Below are 23,647 nucleotides of genomic sequence, written 5' to 3' on the forward strand. Positions count from 1 at the left end.
TACAGTGTGTGTTACATTGCAATTATTCCACTCAATACTGTTCAGTTCTTATCAATGTGTAACAGCAAATGAATGCTTTGTCGTTACACATAGCCTAATCCTAACCCTACTTCCAAACCTAACCATCGGTGACGTGTTACTTATTGTTAGGTCACATGTTACCCTGAACTGCACTGCACATAACTGTTTAGTCTCAATGTTACAAGAACACAGCAGTATAACTCCTTTCCTTGGTCTGAGGTGTCCTTCTCAGCTTGTGTGTGTAATGATATTAATTGTGATTCCATGCCAACTCAGTCAAGTTCAGTGTAAGGTGTGAATAAAGTAAAAATGACAACAAGGAATATTTCATGCAAACTCACCACTGGTCAGGTTATGGTCAGAATATGATGTCTGTTTAGACTGACTGTTCCTCGTCTTTTCATGGCTTCTCATATCTTCCCACGGTAGGAATCAACACATCAATCGATAAACACCAAAGGAATCTGAGAATATAGAAAATAAATACTAAATGAATATGAATAACTGAAAATCAATGAAACCACACACACACACACACACACACACACACACACACACACACACACACACTCACTGTGTCAGATGAGTTCACTGTTTGCCCTTCTAATGTCAGATGTTATTATGACCCGCACAGAGGCGCACAGGGATATTTTTAATTTGGAAGGCCTGGCTGGCCTAGTTTGTTTTTCCACCGTGTTTCTCTCTATCAGCTGCTGAATCAGAGGTGTGATCAGACAGACAGGAGTATCACGCACTTATGAACCGTCAGACTAACCTTGAGCGCTTTCAATCAGAACCTGAAACATTTATTACTTTCACTCTTGCACTATGGCTTCAGGAAGTAATAACATCAATTATTATGATTATTAACCAAAGCATCATTCATTTTTGTACTTATTTTCTTTCATTAATAATTGCAAACCAGCCCGCATTAGAGGCATTGTGTTTTGGGTTGTTTGGTTGTTATGGTGACGGGTAAGTCCATAAGCACACTCTTCTGTCTGATCATATTGACTTTTGTCACCGTTAGTATTTTTTAATGACACACTACTGTATACACTCTTGTGTTTTACAACACTCACCTTATATGCTGCAGTACTGCTTTTAAATGTAAAATGCACCTTTTATAGACTTTATGTGTGTCATCTTACTAGGCTAATAAACTGTTTAACAAAGAACCCCGAATTTGTGCTGCAATTCGTGTGTTTTTTTTTCCTCCTATTCAAGCCTCTTTGTCACTTTGCCCGCCCCATTTTCAGTCTCTCTTTCTCTTCTCTGTAATCCAGGGTTTCTATATTTGAAACCATGGAGGACATTTTGACTCCGTTAGGTCTCTATTGGTGGAGCACGGCAGGGGTTGAAGTTGCCCTTTGAAAGAGCTCACATTCACCTGCCATTAATGCAGAGCGAGGGCTGCAGTGTAAATTGCATGTTGCTTTTGAAGCCTCGGCTGAATCCGCTTGTATGTCAGAGAGGAACAGTAGTCGCTGCAAAGATATTTTCTGAAGAGAAGAAAGACCTAAGATTTGAACAGAGTTTAAATAGCATTGTATATTCTGCTCCTTATTGTTTTAAAGACTTTTTATATTATATTCAAGTTTTTTTCTTTTGTTTCATGATTCTGTTTTAGATAATAATTGTGCACTAATGACTTATGAGTGTGCATGTTTGAAAACTGAAAGTGCAAAAAACTTTAAGGGTAGATGGATAGAATCAGGCCTACACAGTAGTCCTGTAAAGTCCTCTTGCTGTCATCCCTGAGACCCCCACCCCCACCCCTACCGCCCATCCCCCTCAATTTAACCAGCACTTGTGTCTAATTTCGGCGACTCCGCTCATCCTCCCCCCTTTGTGAAGATGGGGTGATGCTAGATGCTCCACTTCCAGGAGGCGGAGGGGAGGCTTGCTGCAGCTCTGCCCAGGCTATGCCTCCCTCTCTGGGGGAGCTCTATGTGGGTCAGCCTGGCCTACTTATGGCCACTTTAGGCAGCAGAGGAGCTGGCACTGGCCATACTCTGAGCAGATGTGCTTAATCTGCAGACGGACTGAGAGCGCGTGTGTCCCCACTTCCTCTTCACCTCCTCTCTTCTCCACTAATTTTGTACCCCTCTTTGGGGTGGGGTGGGTGGGGGGGGGGATAGTCCACCTCCTCCACCTCTCTTCTCCTTCTCGTCTCCTCTCATCTTCTCTGCCCTCTTCCCCACATCTTCTACATCTCTCATGTCTTTATGATCGCATTCATGTAGTGTTTGTGAAAGTTTTTCTTTCCCTTCTTTTTCTTCCGCTTTTTTTCACCAATTTTTGGTTGACGCCATCATGTACTTAGCCTTCACCAATCCACATTAAACTTGGCTTGGTTGTAGCCCCACATGACCATATATGGAATGTAAGGTTTGTGTCCCTAGGTGTACGTTGCCCTTTGTACTAGCACCCCCTGAAGTGGGGTAGGGTCAAAGCGTTTTAGGGGCAATAGCCCAACCATTTTGCCAGAAATTACAAAATGTTTATGGCCAGTTGGCCTCCAAGGAGGTGCATTACCGCAGCTTATTTCAATTCATTTGTGGAGTGCTGCAACCTAGTGAATAATGTTCAAAGCAAAAATTTAGAACTTCGTGAGCCAATATGTTATGTTTTAAAGGTTCAAACTTCACTACCACATTCTTTGGATGCAGAATTTTGTGAACTTATGTCCATAAGGGACACATCTCAATATCTCAAAATACTTGGTGCTTATACTTGGCTACATTTGCTCACATCTCCTAAAGTTATATTTTGGCTTGCTAAACATAATGCTCGCCAACGGCCAGTCTCCATGAAATAGTATAGGCTCATTTATAACGGCATAAAGAAGTGATTTACTCAATGTCAAACAAATCGCAAGGATAAGATGTCTTCACAACACAACAACAAAATGAAATTCATCTTTAAATCCTTACGGAACATTTGCAAAATTCAAATGGTCCTCTTTCACTTGTTGAAGGGGTCAAATCCTTCGACCTTTCGCTATTCTGGGCAGTTTGGCCACATCTGCTTGGACCCTGATGATCGTAGCTTGCGGCTATTTAGTATTGTTTTCAAAAATATTCTTGCCCTCGATAATCCTACATTTTATACAGACAAACATGTTTCTCAAAACTATGTAAATGAATGCCAAGTACCTTTATACAATAACGCTCATATTGATGCTTGTGTATCCATGTAAATTTCACAAAATGCCTAGCACAAGAACATATCTGTTATAAAGTCATGGTCATCATCATATTCACTAGACAGGTCGCAAAACCACAGAATGTAACTCACAGGTACTGCTTCACACTCTATCAATGTACTGCCAGCACATCCACAAACTATAGTTCCTTAAATGTTCACTTAGAATAAAACAGACAACAAATGTTTCCGTCTAGTGTCGCCCAAAACATTATCATTCAAGAAAACACACTTTTCTTGGAATAGAAAATATCTTATTTCTCATTCTGTCACTTTATGCTGCGGCCATATTGCACACCACTGTGCAGTGCGTGTAGTCTTCTAATCTCCTCTCCTCTCGTCTCTTCCCCTTTCCTCATCTCCTCCTCTCATTTCCTCACATCTCTTCATTTGTCAGTGTTCTCCTCCAAACCCCCCTCACTCTATTCTCCTCTCTATCTCTATCTATCTCTTCTGTCTCTCTCTCTGTCCTGGGTGAGGTGGAGGATGGGGGTGTTCCTCTGGGTTTCTCTCCTGCCAGCTGTGCAATCCTGAGTGATCAATGGCTCCTCTGCTGTACTGTGACACATCTGTGACAGGAAGAAAATAGACTGAACACACACACACACACACACACACACACACCACTCACACACACATTCTCCCACACACACACACTTGCATACACACGCACATGCAAACACACTCACAAAAAACACAACACACACACATGCACACACAGACATATGCGCACACACACATGAACCTCAACTTAATTTTGTCTATATTACAGTTAAAGGTCACTGAAAGACGTTTAAAAAAGGAACTCATGTGTCACATAAGTAGGGCATAAATATATTATTGAGTGTGTTTCTCAGAAATGTGTTAGCATACGTTTGAATAATAGCTCTTCTAATAGCTATGCTTATAATACTCCCTTCTGTGTACTTCAGTACGCACAGATGTCTGTAGTATGTTTATATAGTCACTGCTCTGAATCACTGTTCAAATCCATTTTCTTCATGTGTTAAAATTAGAAAGAATACAATGGCCATTGTCTTTTGTCAGACTGGTGAATGATGACAGGTATCTTTTTATGTGTATCTGCCAAAAAAAAGACATTTTACAAAATGTCCCATCACTTACATTTTATTTGTTTGTGAATTCTCCGATAAGCACATAAAACTGGAACAATTCCAGGTTCCTTTTTTAAAAGATCACTTCAATGTGTCAAAAATACAGTAATTGAAATCTATTTCAGAATGGTGTGTTACATGAAATGTATTAATTTAAAACTTAAGTTTTGAAAACACATGGAAGTATACTTAAAGTGCATGTGATATGAATACATTCAAGTAAAAACATACTTGTATTTCTCTTCAGATACTTTAAATCTATAATACATATTTAATCTAACATATTTAAGTAAATATAAATTATGTTTTCCCCCTCTTCTTTCCTACATTCACCATTGTTTGAGAGTTTTTCAGTAAAAATCTGTATGTATGTTGTGGACATAGATATTGCACATGGAAAGAGCCTGGCATCTCCAGAGTGAAACTGTGCCCTGAAGAGCAGTAGGAAAGTTGGCACTGAGAACATACTGAGGACACACTGAGGACATGTCCACTCACAACACTGCCTTTCAGTAGTGCTCGCTCCACTGAGGGGCTATCATACACACTTCTCTTAAAGGCCCTGCAGCGGCTGTGCATTTTCAATGAGATCTATTTCTCCCTTTCTTTCTCTCTCTCCCTCTCTCATTCTCTCTCACTTTCTTTCACTCTGCCTCTTTCTTTCTCGCTGTCCCTTTCTCTCACTCCGTCACTTTCTCTCTTTCTCTGTCACTCTCTTCAGCATGTCACTTCCGTTTCCAAATGCATCTCTTCTCAGTCTGACTGCTTGTGTCGCTGGTGCCCTTTTGCTGCTTCAGTGGTTGATATGCACATATAAACACTGGCAAGCATGCACACACACACACACACACACACACACTCTTTCACTCTCACTCTCTTATTCTCATACACACACACACTCTTTCACTTGCATTCTCTTATTAACACACACACACACACACACACACACACACACACAGTGTCCTTGTCCATCTGAGTTTGTTCTTACTTCAGACATATTCACTCAGGGTTGTGGGTGAGTGTGTGTGTTTGTTCAGCGATTCTCTGGAAAGAACCGTTGAAAAGTGTGTGTTGAAGTGTTAGAGAATGTGGTTTAAAGCCAACTCTGTTTGTGTGTGTGGTCAGCTATGCTTGCCTGATCATTGGCTTTGACAGAGCTGGACTGACAGCAGCCTAAGCTACAGAGAATCTGCCCCCTTGCCACATTTGAAGGGGAAGAGGAACCTGCAGCTCTGAATGCTCTCTCTCTCTCTCTCTCTCTCACACACACACACACACACACACACACACACACACACACACACACACACACACACACACACAGAGACACACAGACACACGAAATGTTACACATCTAACCGTACACATGTTAGGTGCACACATACATTAATCGTCATTCACGGCAGACAGATAAGCTTTCAGATATTCACACACATACATAGAGTACACACTCTGCTACTTTTACAATCATATGAAAACACACTCAAACCACAGACACACACACATACCTACCCACACACACACACATAGACACCGACCCACACAGACACACACTCAAACCACAGACACACACACATACCTACCCACACAGACACACATAGACACCGACCCACACAGATACACACATACCTACCCACACAGACACACATAGACACCGACCCACACAGACACACACGTACCTACCCACACACACATCCATAGGCACTGACCCACACACAAACACACATACCTACCCACACACACATCCATAGGCACTGACCCACACACAAAAACACGTACCTACCCACACACACATCCATAGGCACTGACCCACACACACATACATAGACACCGACCCACACAGACACACATAGACACCGACCCACACAGACACACACGTACCTACCCACACAGATACACACATACCTACCCACACACACATCTATAGGCACTGACCCACACACAAACACACATACCTACCCACACACACATCCATAGGCACTGACCCACACACACATACATAGGCACTGACCCACACACAAACACACGTACCTACCCACACACACATCCATAGGCACTGACCCACACACACATACATAGGCACTGACCCACACACACATACATAGGCACTGACCCACACACAAACACACGTACCTACCCACACACACATCCATAGGCACTGACCCACACACACATACATAGGCACTGACCCACACAAACACACAAAGCTGCCCATTCCCATCACCCTCTTCTCCCAGGGTTTCCCTCTCCTCCGCTATCTTTCCGGCCGTGCCCAGCGGGTATCCTGTCACCTTGGCTCTACGGGTGAGCTGTCTCACCCGTCGGTCACCGGCCTATCCCCCCCCCACTCATCCCCCCCACCCACCTCTAGTGTCACCTCTCGTCTGCCTCTGTGTCCTGCCCCTCTCAAGCCACTGCGTTAGCTCACCATCCCATCACCCACCCTGGGGTATCACAGCTGGCAGCCGTCCACCAGTCACACACCTTACATGGGGGAGAACTCAGGACCCAGATCTGCAGAAGGGTCCCTGTGTGTCAAGTAGAAGTGAAGTAGAAGTCACTCGCTAGGTGTGTTTCAGCTGGTAGTCTTACGTTACTCATAGCAATTCAATGCTCTATGTTAGGGGATGATAGTTAAAGATGTGTGTGCGTGCGTGTGTGGGTGTGTGTGCGTGCATGTGTGTGTGTGTGTGTTTTCATATGTGTATGTTTGTCTTTCATGTGGGTGTCAGTGTTGTGTCAACTTGTGTCAGTGTTGGAGTGTTTATGTGGTGTGTAACGCAGATGTGAGGTCTGTGATGCAGATGTGAGAGGAGAAATGTGCTACATTGAAATTCTTCCTCATCAGGAACACTTGATTCCTCAGTGATTTAAAGAGCATTCTTCAAACTGCTCTGTAGCTGTCTGTCACATTGCCTGTATTCATTAATCATCATCAAGCAGTTCTGGGTTGAAAATCCCTAAGGGTTCCTCAATGGGAACTCAGTGTGGGTCAGTGTGAATAGTGTGGTGATGAGTCACAGCGACACTGACAATCACCTGTTCTCTATGGGCAGATATCACAGGGTTGGGACACTGACACTCACCTGTTCTCTATGGGCAGATATCACAGGGTTGGGACACTGACCGCTTCTGCTGCTGCACACACACACACACAGACACACACACACACACACACACACACACACACACACACACACACACACACACACACACACACACACACACACAGACTCATCCACTGGAGAGAAAATCTGTCCCTAGGGTGGGATGGGTACCAATAAAGATGCAACTCAAATACAAACACACACACACACAAACACGCACACACACACCTACTGACTCACATAATCACACACAGAGAAGTGTCGAAGGGGTCAGGCAGAAGGGATAAAAGAGTCTGGGTTTAGGAGGAGGAGAGGAGAGCAGTCTGGGTTTAGGAGGAGGAGAGGAGAGGAGAGCAGTCTGGGTTTAGGAGGAGAGGAGAACAGTCTGGGTTTAGGAGGAGAGGGGAGGATATGAGAGTGGGAGAGAGGTTAGCCTGGGCATTCAGAAGTTAGTCAACACACACACACGATTAAACACACGAGTACGTCAGTGCATGACATCAAAGCCCTGTTAAGTCTCTGTGTGTTATTATCTCAGTGTGCTATCTTTGTCTGGCTGGCCTCCTACCCTCTGTCTCCTCTCCTCCTGTGTGGACCCTCTCCCTTGTGCTTATTTATCAAACCTACCTGTCTGGCTACCTGTCTGTCTGCCTCCTCTGTGGACCCTCTCCCTTGTGCGTATCTATCTAATATACCTGTCTGTCTGCCTCCTCTGTGGACCCTCTCCCTTGTGCGTATCTATCTAATACCTGTCTGTCTGTCTGCCTCCCTATCCCTACTCTTTATCTCTATCTATTTATCTGCACACCTATTTGCCAGCCTACCAGTTTAATTTATCAGTTTATATATCTCTCCGTCAGCCTACCCCTCTGTCTTCCTTCTCTCTGTGATTAGTCTGGTCGGTCAGTTTCTGCTTTGCATTTCAGCCCCTGCCACCCCCCACCTCAAATATATGCCACCCTGCTCAGACGAATGGCTGTGGTTTCTAAAATAACACTCATTGGAGTGACCCATCATGCTTGTTGGGGAGAGGAAGAGGTGGGGTGGGGTTGGGTGCGGGCTAAACTGGGAGCAGGATGACTCTGCACTTTGAGAGCAGACACCCATTTCTGGAGAAGTCTGTTGGTTTGTTTATTTGTTTATTTGTTATTCTTTTTTTTTTGTGTGGTTGTTTTTTGTTTTGTTTGGTGCTGTGTTTGTTTCCTTGGCTGTCGACTGCCTGGAGATGTGAATGTCCCGTCAGTTAATATCCGTGAGTGACCCTGGGTTGGGCTTTTCAGAGTTGGCTTCTCTCTCTCTCCCCATCATCTCTCTCTCTCTCTCTCTCCATCGTCTCTCTCTCTCTCTCTCTCTCCCTCCCCATCATCTCTCTCTCTCTTTCTCCATCGTCTCTGCACTCTTTCCAGCTTGTTCATTTTCTAGCCATCTCCTCTCTCAGACAGGCACTCACTCTGCCTCTTCACTCTCTCTGTCTGTCTCTTCACTCTCTCTCTGTCTGTCTCTCCCACTCACTCTTAAGAGTCTTTCTTTTGGGTGTTCTGTCTGTTTCTCTCTCACTCATTCTGACATACTCTCTCTCTCTTTCTCTCTCTCTCTCTCTCTCTCTCTCTCTCTCTCTCTCTCTCTCTCTCTATCACTCGCTCTCTCCCTGGTTTAGTCTTACCAAAAATGCCCACACGCCCCCCCAGTGCAGTATCTTTTCACAGCTTTTCTGTTGTTTAATACTTATAGCACAAAGGGAGACCTTTTTTCTAGTTCTTAAAAACACAACACGGAGTAACTCTGGATGAGTAACAGTAGCCGTATTACTGGAGGTGGCTGTAGTCGTCTTTGTATGACTGCATTAGACACACACAGATACACACGCACACACACACACACACACACATAAGCACATGCACACTCATGTGCACACATACACACACACACACACAAACACACACACATACACACAGATTATAACGCGACCTCTGCCTCAGCTGGGTGAGCAACGCTAGCTGCTTGTGTGGCTGTGCTAATCCACAGACTGCCCTGCCATCACCACCTCATGGACGGGCACTGGTGGCCTTTTCATTCTGCTCACACACCATCAGCTAAAACTGTGTTACATGGATAGATGGCATTGAGAACATGCAGAGGCTGTCTTATGTAATTACTGCAATAAGGACAAAAAAGCCATATGTCTTCAGTCGGTACATCCATTAGAATGCTTGTATGAATGTACGTTATGGGAAGTATTTTGGCATATTTTAGATTCACTACAGTAAGAGGAGTAAGAGGATGTGTCAAACAGAAGGAATTAACCCAGTGAGTGAGCAGCTGTGGTTATCCTCTAACAGCCGGACATCTGTCTAATGGAAGGCTGCGACTCCTCTGGATGGGGGGTCTCCTAACCCCCCTGAAGAGAAGGCTGGGTCCTCATCACGGACATGTGGGTGTGGTTGGTGTGTCCCTGGCAGGGGTACTGGGGCGAGGCTATGGGCCAAATCACCACCCAGACATCCCTGCCCCAGACATGTTCAAACTGCCCCCCTCCAGATCTGTGATTACTGGCTTAGTGTAGACACACTCTTTAAAGACTAGAATCTTGAAACTTAAGGAAAAGCATATTACAACCTCACTGATGGCTGAATGTAGGCTATAACACAAACACACACACACACACACACACACAAACACACACACACACACACACAAAGGCTCATGAGTGTTTGGTCATAACGCTACTCTACTAAACCAAAAAGCCAGGGAGAAACACTAAACTGACATCACAGAACTAGCAACGACAAAAGCCAATTGTTGCATTGCCTCACATCGCCTGTGTTGGGGCCAAAAAGTAGCACTTGAATACACCCTGGGAATATGTCTGATAAGAAGTTGAAAATGGCACTGGCTTTGTCAGCCCTTGGTCTTTTGGTTGTGGAAAAAAATGGAAGAGTTGCAGGTGAAAAATAAGAAGAAATCACATTAAGTGAGTGCAATCATGAATGGCGACAGGCTTGAGGGGCTTTCCCGAACCCTGTGTCGAGAGCTGGAGATAAATGAAACCTCAGTTTTTAAAACAATTGCTGAACCACCAATCAGAGTGATTGCTGATTCAACATGATCAATCAGATAAAAAGTCTGCTGACAGGGGCGTCCGAGGAGTGCCAAAGGTGTGGGATACACTGCAGAAACTAGGGCCGCAGACGCTCACTGATGCCCACTGACGTTGGCTGGGTGCGTAAGGGGCTTAAGAATCACTATTTTACATAATTAGGATTGTGGATTGTGTCTGCCCCCACAGACAGGAGACTGGGGGCTGCAGTCAGGCTGCACAAGGGGACATCAGGAAGGGCATATTCGGTCACTGGCATCATAGTGTGAATGCTGTACACCACAGGGCACTTGAGTTCGGACTTAATCTTTTGTAGTAGCATGAGTCAGCTCCTCATGGTTCAGCTCTTCGGCCATCTGACTGAGTGTATTTCAGGACCATGGACAGGAACACAGACCAAGCAGGGAGTCATGTTTTCCATGTTGGTTTCCACTGCATCCACTAGTAATATTAGTGATGTGAGGCCAGGATCTTATCATAAACAGTTTGGCATTGACATGTAGTAGAAGAAACATTGAATGCATACTAGTAGTACATTTTACACAAAATAAAGGTTATTGCAGAAGTTATTGCAGTCTTTCATTGAATTGTTTGTCTCGTGTTTTCGTGATCATTTCTTTTGTTATTTAAATCAGAAGTTTAATCTGCCTTGATCTGCCTTGAAAAAGGGACTCTTTTTTATCTGCTTTGATCACAAAGTTGAATTAGATCGAGGTGGGCTTTTGATCATATTTCACAGAGCTGAATTACATCGATGTGGGCTTTTAGCCGAGTGTTTCTGCTGATTTGCTGTGGATAGTATCCTTTTCTGCACCTTTGCCAGCTAGCATCTGTTAGTATCCTTTCTCGGCTCTCCTGGAATTGTCGGAACTGGTGTTAGATAATAACTGTTGTGTTGTTGTCGTTCCTTTGTCGATTGTCTTATTTGGTTGTTGTGTGCTGCCCTTGAGGCCAGGGCACACTTGCAAAAGAGATTTTTAATCTCAATGATTTTCCCTGGTTAAATAAAGGTATAGAAAAATAAAAAATGAAATGAGTGCATCTGTCAAGTTTTCCTTAAGAGATAAACCTCATGGTTTTCTGGTGCACCTGTCCTTGAGTGAGAGTGAACTATCAGTGGTAAGGTTAGTGTCCACATGCACTGCAGTTTATTGAAAGATGTTGGCTTATTGATTCATTGACAAATCAGTCCTTCTCTTCCATAGCCCAGTGGAGGAAAACCTCAGAGCTTTTCCTCTGCCTGTCCTTGGCCAACAGTGCCGTATAAGCCCCTGTGCCATCATGCATGGTGCCTCGTTTGGCCGCGTGGGTGTTTTTTGGGGTCGCACATTGCTGTGTCGCGTCGCTGCATTTGTGTCTCTGGGTTCCTTCTTGTCCGCTCGCCTCAGCGTCACCCACCCTGGTGCTCGGAGGGCGCTGGCGAGGCACTGACTGAGAGGGGTGGGAGTGTGTGTGTGTGTGGGGGGGGGGGGGGTTAGGCAGGCAGGGGGATTGAGAGATTGGGAGACTGGGGCAGGGGGGCGCTGGGTGCATCTCTCACTCCAGCGCAGCCACTGCTGAGAAGCCACTTCACATCAGACACACAGGGCCCGCACCGGCTCGCCTCCGAAACCGGAACCGGCACCGCGGACCCAAACCACACCGCACTTAAGAGCAGAGGTAGAGTTCAGAACCGAAGGGCCTGAAGCAGCTGGCTGGGCTCCGTCTCTGCTGCGGCGTTCTTTTGTGTCGTGGATAGCAGCTCTACGGGAGAGTGCACAGCTCCAGGGGACACGGGCAGCTCGGAGATTTGTCGTGTTGTTAGATTGCGGAGAGATAATCAGAGATAGTCAGTAGGCCGACTCTGGGGATGCTGTGTTCTCTGGGAAAGGTGAGTACACAAGGGGGGAAAAAATGTAGTGTGAAATGAACTCTCCTGGAGTTGAATTTAACAGTGGCCGGATGCCACGTGGGGATGCTGTGTTCTCTGACAAGGGTGGGTGTTTTGCTCGTGTGGCGTGCTCAGGGGAACCCTTGCTGCACAGAGCAGAGCAGAGCAGACATCTGTGCTCCACGCACGCTGACACACTAGGAACCAATCTGATCTGGTGTCTGTTACAGGACCGGTGAGTTCTGCGGTGACACCAGGAGGACTGATTACGGCGTCACGCCCAGAGCCTCAGGGGGAAGTGAGGCCGTGTTTGGCCGAACAGCAGGCCTTCGTACCGGACTTCCTTCCAGGTGAGAGCTGTTTATAAGTCGTTTATGAGAGCGGTTGTGTGTGTTTGGCTGTGGGAGCACCAGGGTTTAGTTAAAGTGTCCCCAGTGTGACTACTGACAGCAGTGAGAAGAGCCTAGTCATGCTGCTGTAGTGCTACCCATGCTACAGTCTGTGTGTGTGTCTCCCTGCAGTCAGGACATTTAAAGAGGACTTGGAGGAAAGGCCACACATGCCCTCTGAATGCATCACCTTCAGACTCGGTAGTGTAGAAATAGCTTTTCAACATTAGATCTAATTCAGATTTTAGAAAATAAAAAATGTAGAAATAGATTAAGAAAATGTTTCGAATGGAGATCTTTTCTTTTCAGTATCACAAGGTCTTCTGAATTATGATCTCACGTGTCTATTCTCTTTCTGTTCTATTCTATTCTATTCACTCCCCATTTCTCTCATTCTTTTCCTTGCTTTTCCTTCTTTCTCTTTCTCCCTCCTTCTCTCTCTCTCTTTTTTTCTCACCCCCCTCTCTCTCCCTCCATCTCTCTTTCTCACCTTGCCTCTCTCTTTCTCACTTCCTCTCTCTCACCCTTGTTCTCTCTTTCTCCCTCCCTCTCTCTTTTTTCTCACCCTCCATCTCTTCTCTTTCCCCCTCTCTCTTCCCCTCCACCCCTAGACTCTATGGCTGGTTTCTCAGATCAGTGGGGAGCCCAGCCCACCCCCTCTCAGATGATGGACAGCGGCCACGTGGGGACCTTCACAGGTCATTTGCTTTACGTGTTTTACCCTCATCCGCAACACAAACAAACAAAATAAACCATGTTATGTACATGTTACTGTTGTATGTATTATACAGCAGTGTTGAACACCCTGTTGTTGTTCACACTGTTTTTTGTTTACTGAAAGGAATTGACATATTTACATATCATTTTCTATGACTGAAAAGACAATAGAGAAGCTTTTCATTCCTACTTAGCAATCTTGACACAATGTACTATATATGTGTCTAGCTGCAGACATCTGTTGCATTGAGTGTGCAAAGGCCCATACATCTGTAAATATAATACTCTTTTATCAGTTTTGATGTCTAAATGGTACATTTCCCACCACCATCACACTATCATATCTATCATCATATTCTATCTGTCATGTTCTGTCTGAATGTGAATGTGTCGTGCTCCTGTGGTGGCATCTGGCTGTGTGCTGTGTGAGCCTGACTCATACACCCACAGACACACACACATATACAGTACATAAACACATTCACAAACACACCTACACATGTATTTACACATACATACACACACACACATACATCAGTGTAATCTAAGGCCGTAATGGCTTTTGCTGGTGGTTGTGCATCTGGTGTGTTTGTCAGCTTCGCTGCACCTCTCTGTGCCCTTCTACTGCAGGGAGTCATTAGCCACTGGTGTCAGTCGCCACGGCGACATCCAGCACGCACTTTTCTAGGAAGGTGTTGCTAGGCAGTTCTAACTCAACAGGAGAGAGAGGGACGCTTATCAATCTGTCTTCATTAAGGGGAATGTCAGATGGCTAGTAAGTTATCATACTAGTCAGCTAGTCAGAGAAAATGCTGTCAATATGTGATATCCCTCGAGTAAACATGGAGAACATGGTGTAGCTTCTGCCTTGTCCTCCCCAGAGACTCTATTTGTCTCTCTTATTGTCTCACTCTCCTTGTCTCTCTTTCTACCTCCCTCTCTTTGTCTCTGTTTCTGTCTCCATCTCCTTGTCTCTCTTTCTATCTGCCTCTCTCCTCCATCTGCATCTCAATTTCTTTACTGTCACATTCCTCTTCCCCTCCCTTTTTCTGTCTTTCCTTTCTCTGTCTGTTTCTATTTATCTGTCTCTCTTCCTCTGCCACTCTCTGTCCCTGTCTGTCTCTCTCTCTCTCTCCCTCTGCCACTCTCTGTCCCTGTCTGTCTCTCTCTCTCTGTCCCTCTGCCACTCTCTGTCCCTGTCTGTCTCTCTCTCTCTGTCCCTCTGCCACTCTCTGTCTCCGTGTCCTTCAGCACAGTCCCTGTGTAGAGCGTGGCTCGTAAATCTGGGCGTTAAGTGTGACTCCTGGGACTCAGTGGAGTCATTAGGGCTGGGAATGGCTCCCTGCTCCGGAGTGATGAGTCACTCTCTTCCGAAAGCTCACCGTCATGGCCGCACCAGCATTAGCTCTGCTCAGCCAGTTCACCATCATCAGAGCCACTGTTACCTCACCGTTGTTGCCAGTTCACCATCATGGCAGAGCCGCTGTTAGCTCACCAGTGTTACCCCTAGACTAGTAGACTAGTGTGAAAATCAGCCACTGGAGCAGTCGCAGGGCTAGTTAGACTAAATAGGTCAGTTTTGGCCTAGTCAACCTATTAAGCCGCTCTGTTTCGATTCTTTATTTTAAGTAGCCAAAAACGGGGACTAAAGTGCAAGCCTTCACATTCTGTGCTTGCTTTGAGACTGCATTAGTTCATTTGAGAGTGCTGTTATGAAACAAGGTGTGTGTGTGTGTGTGTGTGTGTGTGTGTGTGTCTGCAGGGTTCTCCCAGCCAGTGGGGGTGGCACCACTGCAGGCTGAGCGCCCCCCCAGCATTGCCGAGCCCCAGAGGCCCCCACCCATGCCCGCAGAGCCTCAGATACCCACCAAAGATGCTGCCGCCACCCCCAAAAACATCATGGACATGTCTGCAGGTAGGACAAGCGCACACACACATACACACAGAGAGAGAGTTACACACACACATGCACACACGCACACACTGCATATACAAACAGAACATTCACATGCACATCCACATCCATATTGGCAAAGGAAGATTTGCACATAAACACACGCGCACATACAAAGAGCTACATACGGACATATGCACACACACATACTCACACATTGCACAAACAAACATAGACGTTGGCACATAAATGCACATAAATACACACATGCACACACACACACACTTCTGTACACATAAAGGGCCATACACTGACACTATAATCTGACTCACAGACACTCACAAACATAAAAACTTCAGACAACTTCATGCCCGCTTCTTGATGGGATCAGCCCTTAAAGTCCCTTAAGAGTGGAAATGGGTGAGTTTATTCCCCTGCTGTCATGGGTTATTTTTTATGAAAAGGGGAAGTTCAAGTGCACCACATTGCTGTTGTCACATAACTGTCTTTACTTGTCATGTGTGTGTATCGCAGAGTTTGTGTCTTTGTGTTTGCGGGTGTGTGTGCGTGTGCGTGTTTGTTGAGGTATAAATATATGTGTGTGTGTAAGCGGAAATGAGTGTCTGAAGGTCATGAGTTACTGTACGTGTGCGTACAGTAAGGAGTCAGTGGACCATCTGTACAGTCTGATGATCACATGGGTGTCTCATGCGGCGCTCTTCCTTAACCCGCTGCCATGGCAATGATGTTTGGGTTTTCATCAGGGGATTATGGGATTAAGGCAGGAGGACCCCCGCTGGGTATATCCCCTCTTCAAATCCCAATCCCGTTTTTCCAGGTCAGTGCAGTGCCCATCACTGCCACCAGGGGACGCTCTATCAGACAGTCTCTATCTAGTCTGACAAGGGCCACATTTATCATAGATCAAAGGACATTTTATTTAATCCTTGACATAGGGACATGCATAGTTTAGCATATGGCCAAAGACAGGTAAAATGGCTTAATAAGGATTTACAGTTTCACCTCTCAAGAGGACTGCTGGATCTGACTAGGACGCTGACTCAGCAGTTAAGTGCTCTCTGGCTCGTCCACCATCAGCTATGTCTGATTGGAGCATCACTCAAAGAAGGCGATTGAACTCTCATGTTTATCCAGTGTCAGGACTAACTGTGAGTGTGGGTAGTGTGACAGTCTCTCGGGGGCAGTCTTGCTCTGTTGTGCTGTGGGTGGGAGCCTGCAGCTGGGGTATGGTGTGTGTTGGTGCACTGGGCTGCTTACTGGTCAGAAAGTTTGTGTATGTGTGTGTGTGTGTGTGTGTGGAGGGGGGGGGGCAGCTTCAGATGAGTGGATTGAACCATGTGCCCATATGTGCACATGTGTCAGAGCATGTCCGTGTGTGTCCATGTGTGTCTATGTCTATCTATGTGTGTGTGTCTGTGTGTGTCCATATGTGTCTATGTGTGTGTCTGTGTGTGTGTGTACCTTCAGATGAGTGGATTGGACGTCTGATGTGTGTGCTCATGTGTGCATATGTGTTGAAGCGTAAGTGTGTGTGCGTGCGTGCGTGTGTGTGTACACACTGGGGTAGAGGCCTGCAGCGAGTCTGTAACCTGCTGAGCAGATGTTTTACCCAAGGGAGGGGGCAGTGGGTCTACTGATTTGGCATCCTCATCTAAGCCCACAGACCCAGACCCTGGCAGAGAAGCCTTACTCCTCCTGTCTGATGAGTCAAGCACCACACAGACAGGAATTACTTAAAAAGTTCATGTCCTGAGCATAGTCAAAAATGCTGTTTTTTTGCACATTCTACTCTTAAATAAAACTGCCATGATAAACAAAACCTTTGCTAAAGAATACAAATACACAAATAGAGCTGAATACATAAATGAACAGAGCTTTACTGCGGAACAGATGGGCTCAGTATAGCTCAGTATTCCCAGTGTCAATGTAGCAGGACTACAGTAATGTGCCATTAGTGTTAGCCTAGACAGTGAAACAAATTGCAGACGAACAGCGCTACATTGCTGTTGTTGCTGTTAGTGTTAGCCTAGCATGTGGAGTTGGGTCAGTCAAGCAAATTGCAGACAAGCAGCGCTCCATTGCTGTTGTTGCCGTTAGCGTTAGCCTAGCGTGTGTTGGAGTGTGTACACAGTGCTCAGGAGGACATTTGACCCTGGACCCATTGGAGTAGAAGAGCCACACGGACTGCATCAGGTGCCTACACGCTCCAGGGGCAAAGCTTACCCCCCTGCTGAGATTGGGAGAGGGCAGGTCACGCATGGCTCCTGCCCCCATGGGTCCCTCAGGTAGCGCTGCCTGCTCAGATTAGCCAAGCGCAACATGCTAAGGCACACAGGGCTTTTAAAAAAGTTAGGATCTATAAGAAAATATAAAAAACAGCAGTGTACCATACTGACATGGGGCAATGACATGAGCCTAGTGCATGTTCAAGTCGTGTGTAGCGAGTAACTTCTCACGCTTCACTTTGCACAGCCTTTGTGTAACAATCAGATTACCCTAGCATCCCATGCTAAAATGCGGAGGCTCTCCATCCATGGACTGCAGATGGTTGAGAAGGAGAGCTGTTGTCCTTGCTGAAGTGACTCTCTCACTGCACTGCCTCACGTTGTGTGTCACGTCATTTAGTGTCCTTGTCCATTATTATAATATACTGGGTCACCTCAGCTCACATTATTCCTTACATAACTCTGTTACCTGATTCTGGCATGCTTAAGGTCATTACTGAGGACAGCGGACAAAAAGACATTCATGGGACATTGTCTTTCGACTTCCTTCATTTTACCCTTACAGCAGATGACTCTATTACAGTCCCCAGACCACTTCTGTCAGGGATAAACAACTTTCCTTGACTGGAAACAACTGGGTCAAGCGTGGCCTCCTGTTTCTGATGGGCACTCAGCTGGGTTGCGGGCCCTCAGTGTATGTGTGTGTGTCTGTGTGTGTGTGTGTGTGTGTGTGTGTGGGGGGGGGGGGGGGGGGGGGGGGGGGGGGGGCCATCTTCAGATGAGTGGATTGGACCCTGTGCCCATTCAGTCAGTGTATGTCCCCAGCACAGGTAGACAGTGAGCAGAGAGCCGGACATCAGAAACCTCATGAGCATCTTCCCAACTGAACACATGGCAAAGCCGTGTAGGGACACAGCGCTTCACTGGCCTCAGACTGAGGCAGTAAATATGTTGTGTAAGATGCAGTGCCTGACCTGTTGTTATTTGATATAGGGCGTGCAACAATGTCTGCCATAACTGAGTGTGTGTGTGTGTGTGTGTGTGTGTGTGTGTGTGTGTGTGTGTGTGTGTGTGTGTGTGTGTGTGTGTGTGTGTGTGTGTGTGTGTGTGTGTGTGTGTGTGTGTGTGTGTGTCTTTGTCTTTGTATCTATGTAATATATGTGTTCATGGTTGTGTATGTATATACAGTATATATACAGTATGCATATACATAAGGTTTGAATTCCAGTTGCCACAAACATGTATTTTCTATTATGTATCTATTTTTTATTATCTATTTTCATAACTCTGCATTAATGCCATGCAATTGTTTTCATTCACAAACACTCTCTTCCGTGTTTTGAAATGGAGTTTGTCACTGTGGTGCATCTCACGGTCTTTGCATTGTAAACACATCAACATGGCTTGTAGCATCGGTGAGTCAAGCATCTAAAAAAACTCATTATCTTCGAAACCATCAGGGCAGTGCCTCATCCGCAGTAGGTTCACAGAAGGGACGCACACAACCCGATAACCTGAGCTGTGTCACGGCGTCTCACTCTCCACTGCGGATGATGAGAGCAGTGCAGCATCCCTCCGGGCTCGTGAATCATTATCTCATGCGGGTTTGCACTGATTATCACCCATTTTCAGGGGTTGGCCATGTGCAGTTCTTCTGCACACTTTTGATTATCTCACAATGTGAAAATGACAACATTATCAAGGACACGAAGGAGGGGGACAAACTTGGTTTTAAAACAAGGATGCTGCACTTCCCACAGTTTAGCTCTGCACACACAGAATGTGTTGGTGCACTGTGATAATCCTTTATGGGTAGATTTGTTTCTCGGTGTGTATGAGTACATGCGTGTGTATTCATGTGACTGTCTGTTTGTGTGTGTTTTTCTCTAGAGGAAAGAGATACTCAAGTGTATTCATGTGTCTGTGTGTGTGTGTGGGTGTGTGTGTGTGTGTGTGTGTGTTTGGGTGTGTGTGTTTGTCTGTGTGTGTGTGTGAGTGTGTCTGTGTGGGTGTGTATGGGTGTGTGTATGTGTGTTTCTGTGGTGTTTAACTCTCTTCCCTCTCCACACACGAGGTCTCCTGGGTGAGTGCTGGCCAGACGAGGCTGGCATTCCCTCCGACCTGCCCTTCACCCCCAGCGTTTCCACGGTGATCAGTCGCCATGCAGGCCAGATGGCAGAGAGCCCTCAGGACGTGTCGGACACCCAGTGGCCCCCCCGCGAGAGCGGCGTCGGGGACGAGCGGGAAGGGGACTCTGACCGCAAACAGCAGAAGAAGAAGAAGAAGCGGCGGCCGAGAGACGATGTGTACGACTACATGGAGGTCAAAGGTCACGGGGAGCCCCAGGTTGAGAACACCCCACCGTCTGACAGCTCCTTCAGGTCCCCGCGCAAGGAGGGGGGGTGGGAAAGGGAGGATGGGGGTCGCAGCGGCGGGGGGAGGGTTAAAAAAGGTAAGAGCCGGAAGAAGATTCCGGAAGAGTGGGCAATCAACGCTGAGCCCTTCGTCCCAGCTTCTGTCTCGGCTGTCCAGTCACAGGAGTTTGGCAGTGATCTACCAGAAGAGGGCGCCATGCCCGCCTCACTCACGCAGGACCTGCTCTGCCTGACAGCCACCTCCCCCTTGGCCCCAGCCGCTCCTGCCATTCAGGCAGCAGCTTTCTCGCCTAAGGGCATTATGACGTCATCACCCATGCCAGAAGGTTCCTTTTCCATGAGTGCCCAAGACTCACTCATGGATGCCGATGGCTCTTGCCTAGGGGATGCCAGAGAGGCCTTGCCTCTGCCCATGGAGCTGGATAAGGCAGATCCACTGGCCTCCCCTCTGAGTAACGCAAATCTCTTCCTGGGAGACAGCGGCGTTTATGAGGAGACCATGTTTGTTCAGGATCACTCCTTTACAGGCTCCTCCACCGATGGCTTGGCCAGAGATCCGATGCTAGCCTTCCAGAGCACAGGCCTGGACACCCCCATGGAGGCCCTGATCTCGGCCCCCCCGTTCACCCCCTCCGGCGCGGTCTGGTCCAACGACTCCCCGCACAACAACCACAGCGACCCATTCAGCATCCCCGGGATGGAGGCTCTCAACTTCGACACTCCTGCCCCTGCCTCTGCTCCCGTGGAGTCTCCTAAGCAGAAAACCCTGAAGGACGGCAAGAAGTCGGGCAAGAATTCCCGCACGTCGTCATCGTCCTCGTCCTCGGCGCCGACCAAGAGCCCAACCTCCCCCAACGCGAATCTGCCGTCTCCCCAGAACTCTGGTCTGAACCCCGCTGCCCTGCCTTTCTTCCCGAGCTTCTCTGAGGCCCCGGAGCCCCCGGCTGCTCTGCCTGCCCGGCTGGAAGGTTTGTTGTGGAGTGGGGCATGGATCCACTCACTGCATGACTCAACTCACCGCACTGATTGACTGACAGGCCACCTCACCCATGCCACGCTGTGCCATGCCGGGCAAATCCAGGGCTCAATGGCTGGTGGTGGTGGTGGTGGTGGTGGTGGTCGTCCATCCCTGCTCTCTTTCTCTCCAATCACTAACTCCTCACCCCCACCTCCCCCCTGCGCTCCTCAGGCAGAGGCTGTGCCTGCTGAGAGAGACTGCTCGACATGGCGGCTCGGTGTGGCTTGGGCTTGGCTGTGCAGTATTGGAGCTCTCTCTGCTGTAGTGTGGACCCACGTGGTCAGGGCTGACCCGAGCTTCTCATGATTAACCACACAGGTTTTTTCTACTAATCTAACCGTCTGGGTTTGCCGTGTAATCAGGTGGTTCTCTACCCTTCGACGACACCTTGACCCGTGTGTCTTTTCCCCAGGTCTCTCTCTCTCTCTCTCTCTCTGTCTCTGTCTCTGTCTCTCTCTCTATATATATACATCTACCTCCATGTGTATTGTGATCACTTTGGAAAGTTTCCACTGTCAAACAGCACCAGTTTCTATTAACATCTCTCATCTCTCTCCTCCAGAAGCGACCTTTTTCACTCACAATGCCGAATGGAGGCCCTGTCTTGCATGACCGCTAACACATTCTTTGGTGTGGTTTGTTTGTGAAGTATCTTGTAAACACTAATTTTCTCTTTATTTCTGTTCCCCTTCCCCTCCCTGCTGTGTGTCTCTAATTCCATGCTCGGCTGATGCTCCCGAACCCAATCATCAATAGGTGAGTCACTGTTCTCCTCTCAAGGCATCATGTTGTGATTGCTCTTTTATCTGTTTAATATGCCTCACAGTTAATTTGTAAGTGATTAGCCCCTTAGATGGAGAGTCCCTTGGTGAAATGAATACAATAATATGGTAATAAAATGATATCATAAAATGCTCAGGTCTTAATTATGGCTTCTGCTTGTTGATCCCTTGACCAAAACCCAATTTAAGGGTTTAGTATTACCTTCAGCTATAATAGTTGATTGAGTGTCACCTGCTATGGGTAACAGCTACATCTGAACACAGTGGAGCAATAAACTATAGAGGACAGGATGTTCCACGCGCTGTTTGCACACGCAATGACCAATCCGTCAACCATACCGGCCCCTTGACAGACACTTCATAGCCTCTTCCTTACGCAGTCATGGCCACCTGATGAAGGTGATCTCTCCCCTGCTGCTCTCAAGCAAATCTTTCATTATGCCAGTTCACATGGTAAACGTTTAAAATAGCCCCGCTCTGTGTGTGTGCGTCACGTTCTGTGCGGCATTGTTGAGTTCTATGCAGCGGTGAGTCACCGTCTTCAATAAGAGTGACCGTCATCGCACTTCTTCCTACTTCCTGCTGCCTGGCTTTCCAGGAGCTGACAAGTGTGTTCACATCCACTGGAGGCTGTTGGCTATTGTAAAAACTTAGGTCAAAGCCCTTGACAAGCCTGACCTTACCTGCATAGTAGGTAAAGTGATGGTACTCCACCTCCAAAGCCTGTATGATGTGGCATATGACAGTTAGACTGGCCTGGGGGGATAGTTTCATTCAAAGCTATATATTATATTTATATAATATAAATATATTCTTCTGCTTTTAACCATGTTTCAGCCAGAATCATTTATCAGTGGAGTGATGTTTGATGTTTTGATGAGACCTAGTTTTAGATTTATAATCATAGGTTTGTGTTTGATTGGTATTGGTTTAGTCTTGGTTTAGTTTTTATGCCTTATTCCCCTGCTGGGGCGTTCTGGGTGGACATACTAGGTAGTCAGACATCTGTTCTGTGTGCACACTGGAGTCAAATTGATCTTGGTGATTGCCGATTGGTGTAACTGGACTTCATTAGTGCCAGCGTGGATAACAATCTGGAACGTGGTTAGTCAGCACTTTACCGTTTGATTCTAAGAGATTAGATCTGAGAGTCATCCAAGATGCTTCGCATCCAATTTGTGTGTGATGTTTCTCTGTAGCTTTCTTGCATGCTGTGTGTAAGTATGTGGGGGTATCTGCAAAGTGAGTGTGTGTGTGTGTGTGTGTGTGTGTGTGTGTGTGTGTGTATCTCTATTTGTATGGGTGTGAGTTTGAGTCTGTACGTCTGTGCAAGCATGTCTATGTTTGTGGCCACGTGTGTGTGCGTGCGTGTGTGTGTGTGTGTGTGTGTGTGTGTGTTTATGTATACGTGTGTGTGTGTGTGAGTGTGTGTGTGAGTGTGTGTGTGTGTTGGGCTCTTGATGCAGATGTCCTCTGCCTCACTATCATTTAGTTCTCCTGGAACTGTCACACAGGGTGCTACTTACCCCTCAGCTGGCGACAGGACGCAGCTTTGGTGCCGTCTAATGACTATTTATCTCTTTTTGTTGTATCTGTTGACTTGTGTGTGCGCCTTTGACAAATAGTTTTGTGTTTAAGTGATCTCTGAGTGTATTTGCTTGTATGTTTGTATGCACGCGTGTGTGTGTTTGTGTGTGAATGCACATGTGCGTGTGTGTGTGTATGTGTGTGTGTGTGAATGCACATGTGCGTGTGTGTGTACAGTATGTGTGTGTGTGTGTGTGTGTGTGTGAATGTGCATGTGTGTTA

The 23,647-nt window shown here is 46.7% G+C and overlaps 1 protein-coding gene across 7 annotated transcripts in view; it reads left to right on the plus strand.

Moving 5' to 3' along the window:
* LOC105890071 (microtubule-associated protein 4) overlaps nt 1-23,647 on the plus strand; it is a 99,773-nt gene that overhangs the window by 26,908 nt on the left and 49,218 nt on the right. For 6 of the 7 annotated variants that reach the window (XM_042710302.1, XM_042710303.1, XM_042710306.1 and 3 more), the window contains 4 exons: nt 12,648-12,767; nt 13,418-13,504; nt 15,286-15,438; nt 19,738-21,006. In XM_042710302.1, the coding sequence (XP_042566236.1) occupies nt 12,648-12,767; nt 13,418-13,504; nt 15,286-15,438; nt 19,738-21,006 (1,629 nt within the window). The remainder of the gene's footprint in view (nt 1-12,647; nt 12,768-13,417; nt 13,505-15,285; nt 15,439-19,737; nt 21,007-23,647) is intronic. The other variant, XM_031583491.2, reaches the window with a different exon arrangement.

The sequence above is a fragment of the Clupea harengus genome, chromosome 17 (genome assembly GCF_900700415.2).
Source record: "Clupea harengus chromosome 17, Ch_v2.0.2, whole genome shotgun sequence".
Taxonomy (NCBI): domain Eukaryota; kingdom Metazoa; phylum Chordata; class Actinopteri; order Clupeiformes; family Clupeidae; genus Clupea; species Clupea harengus.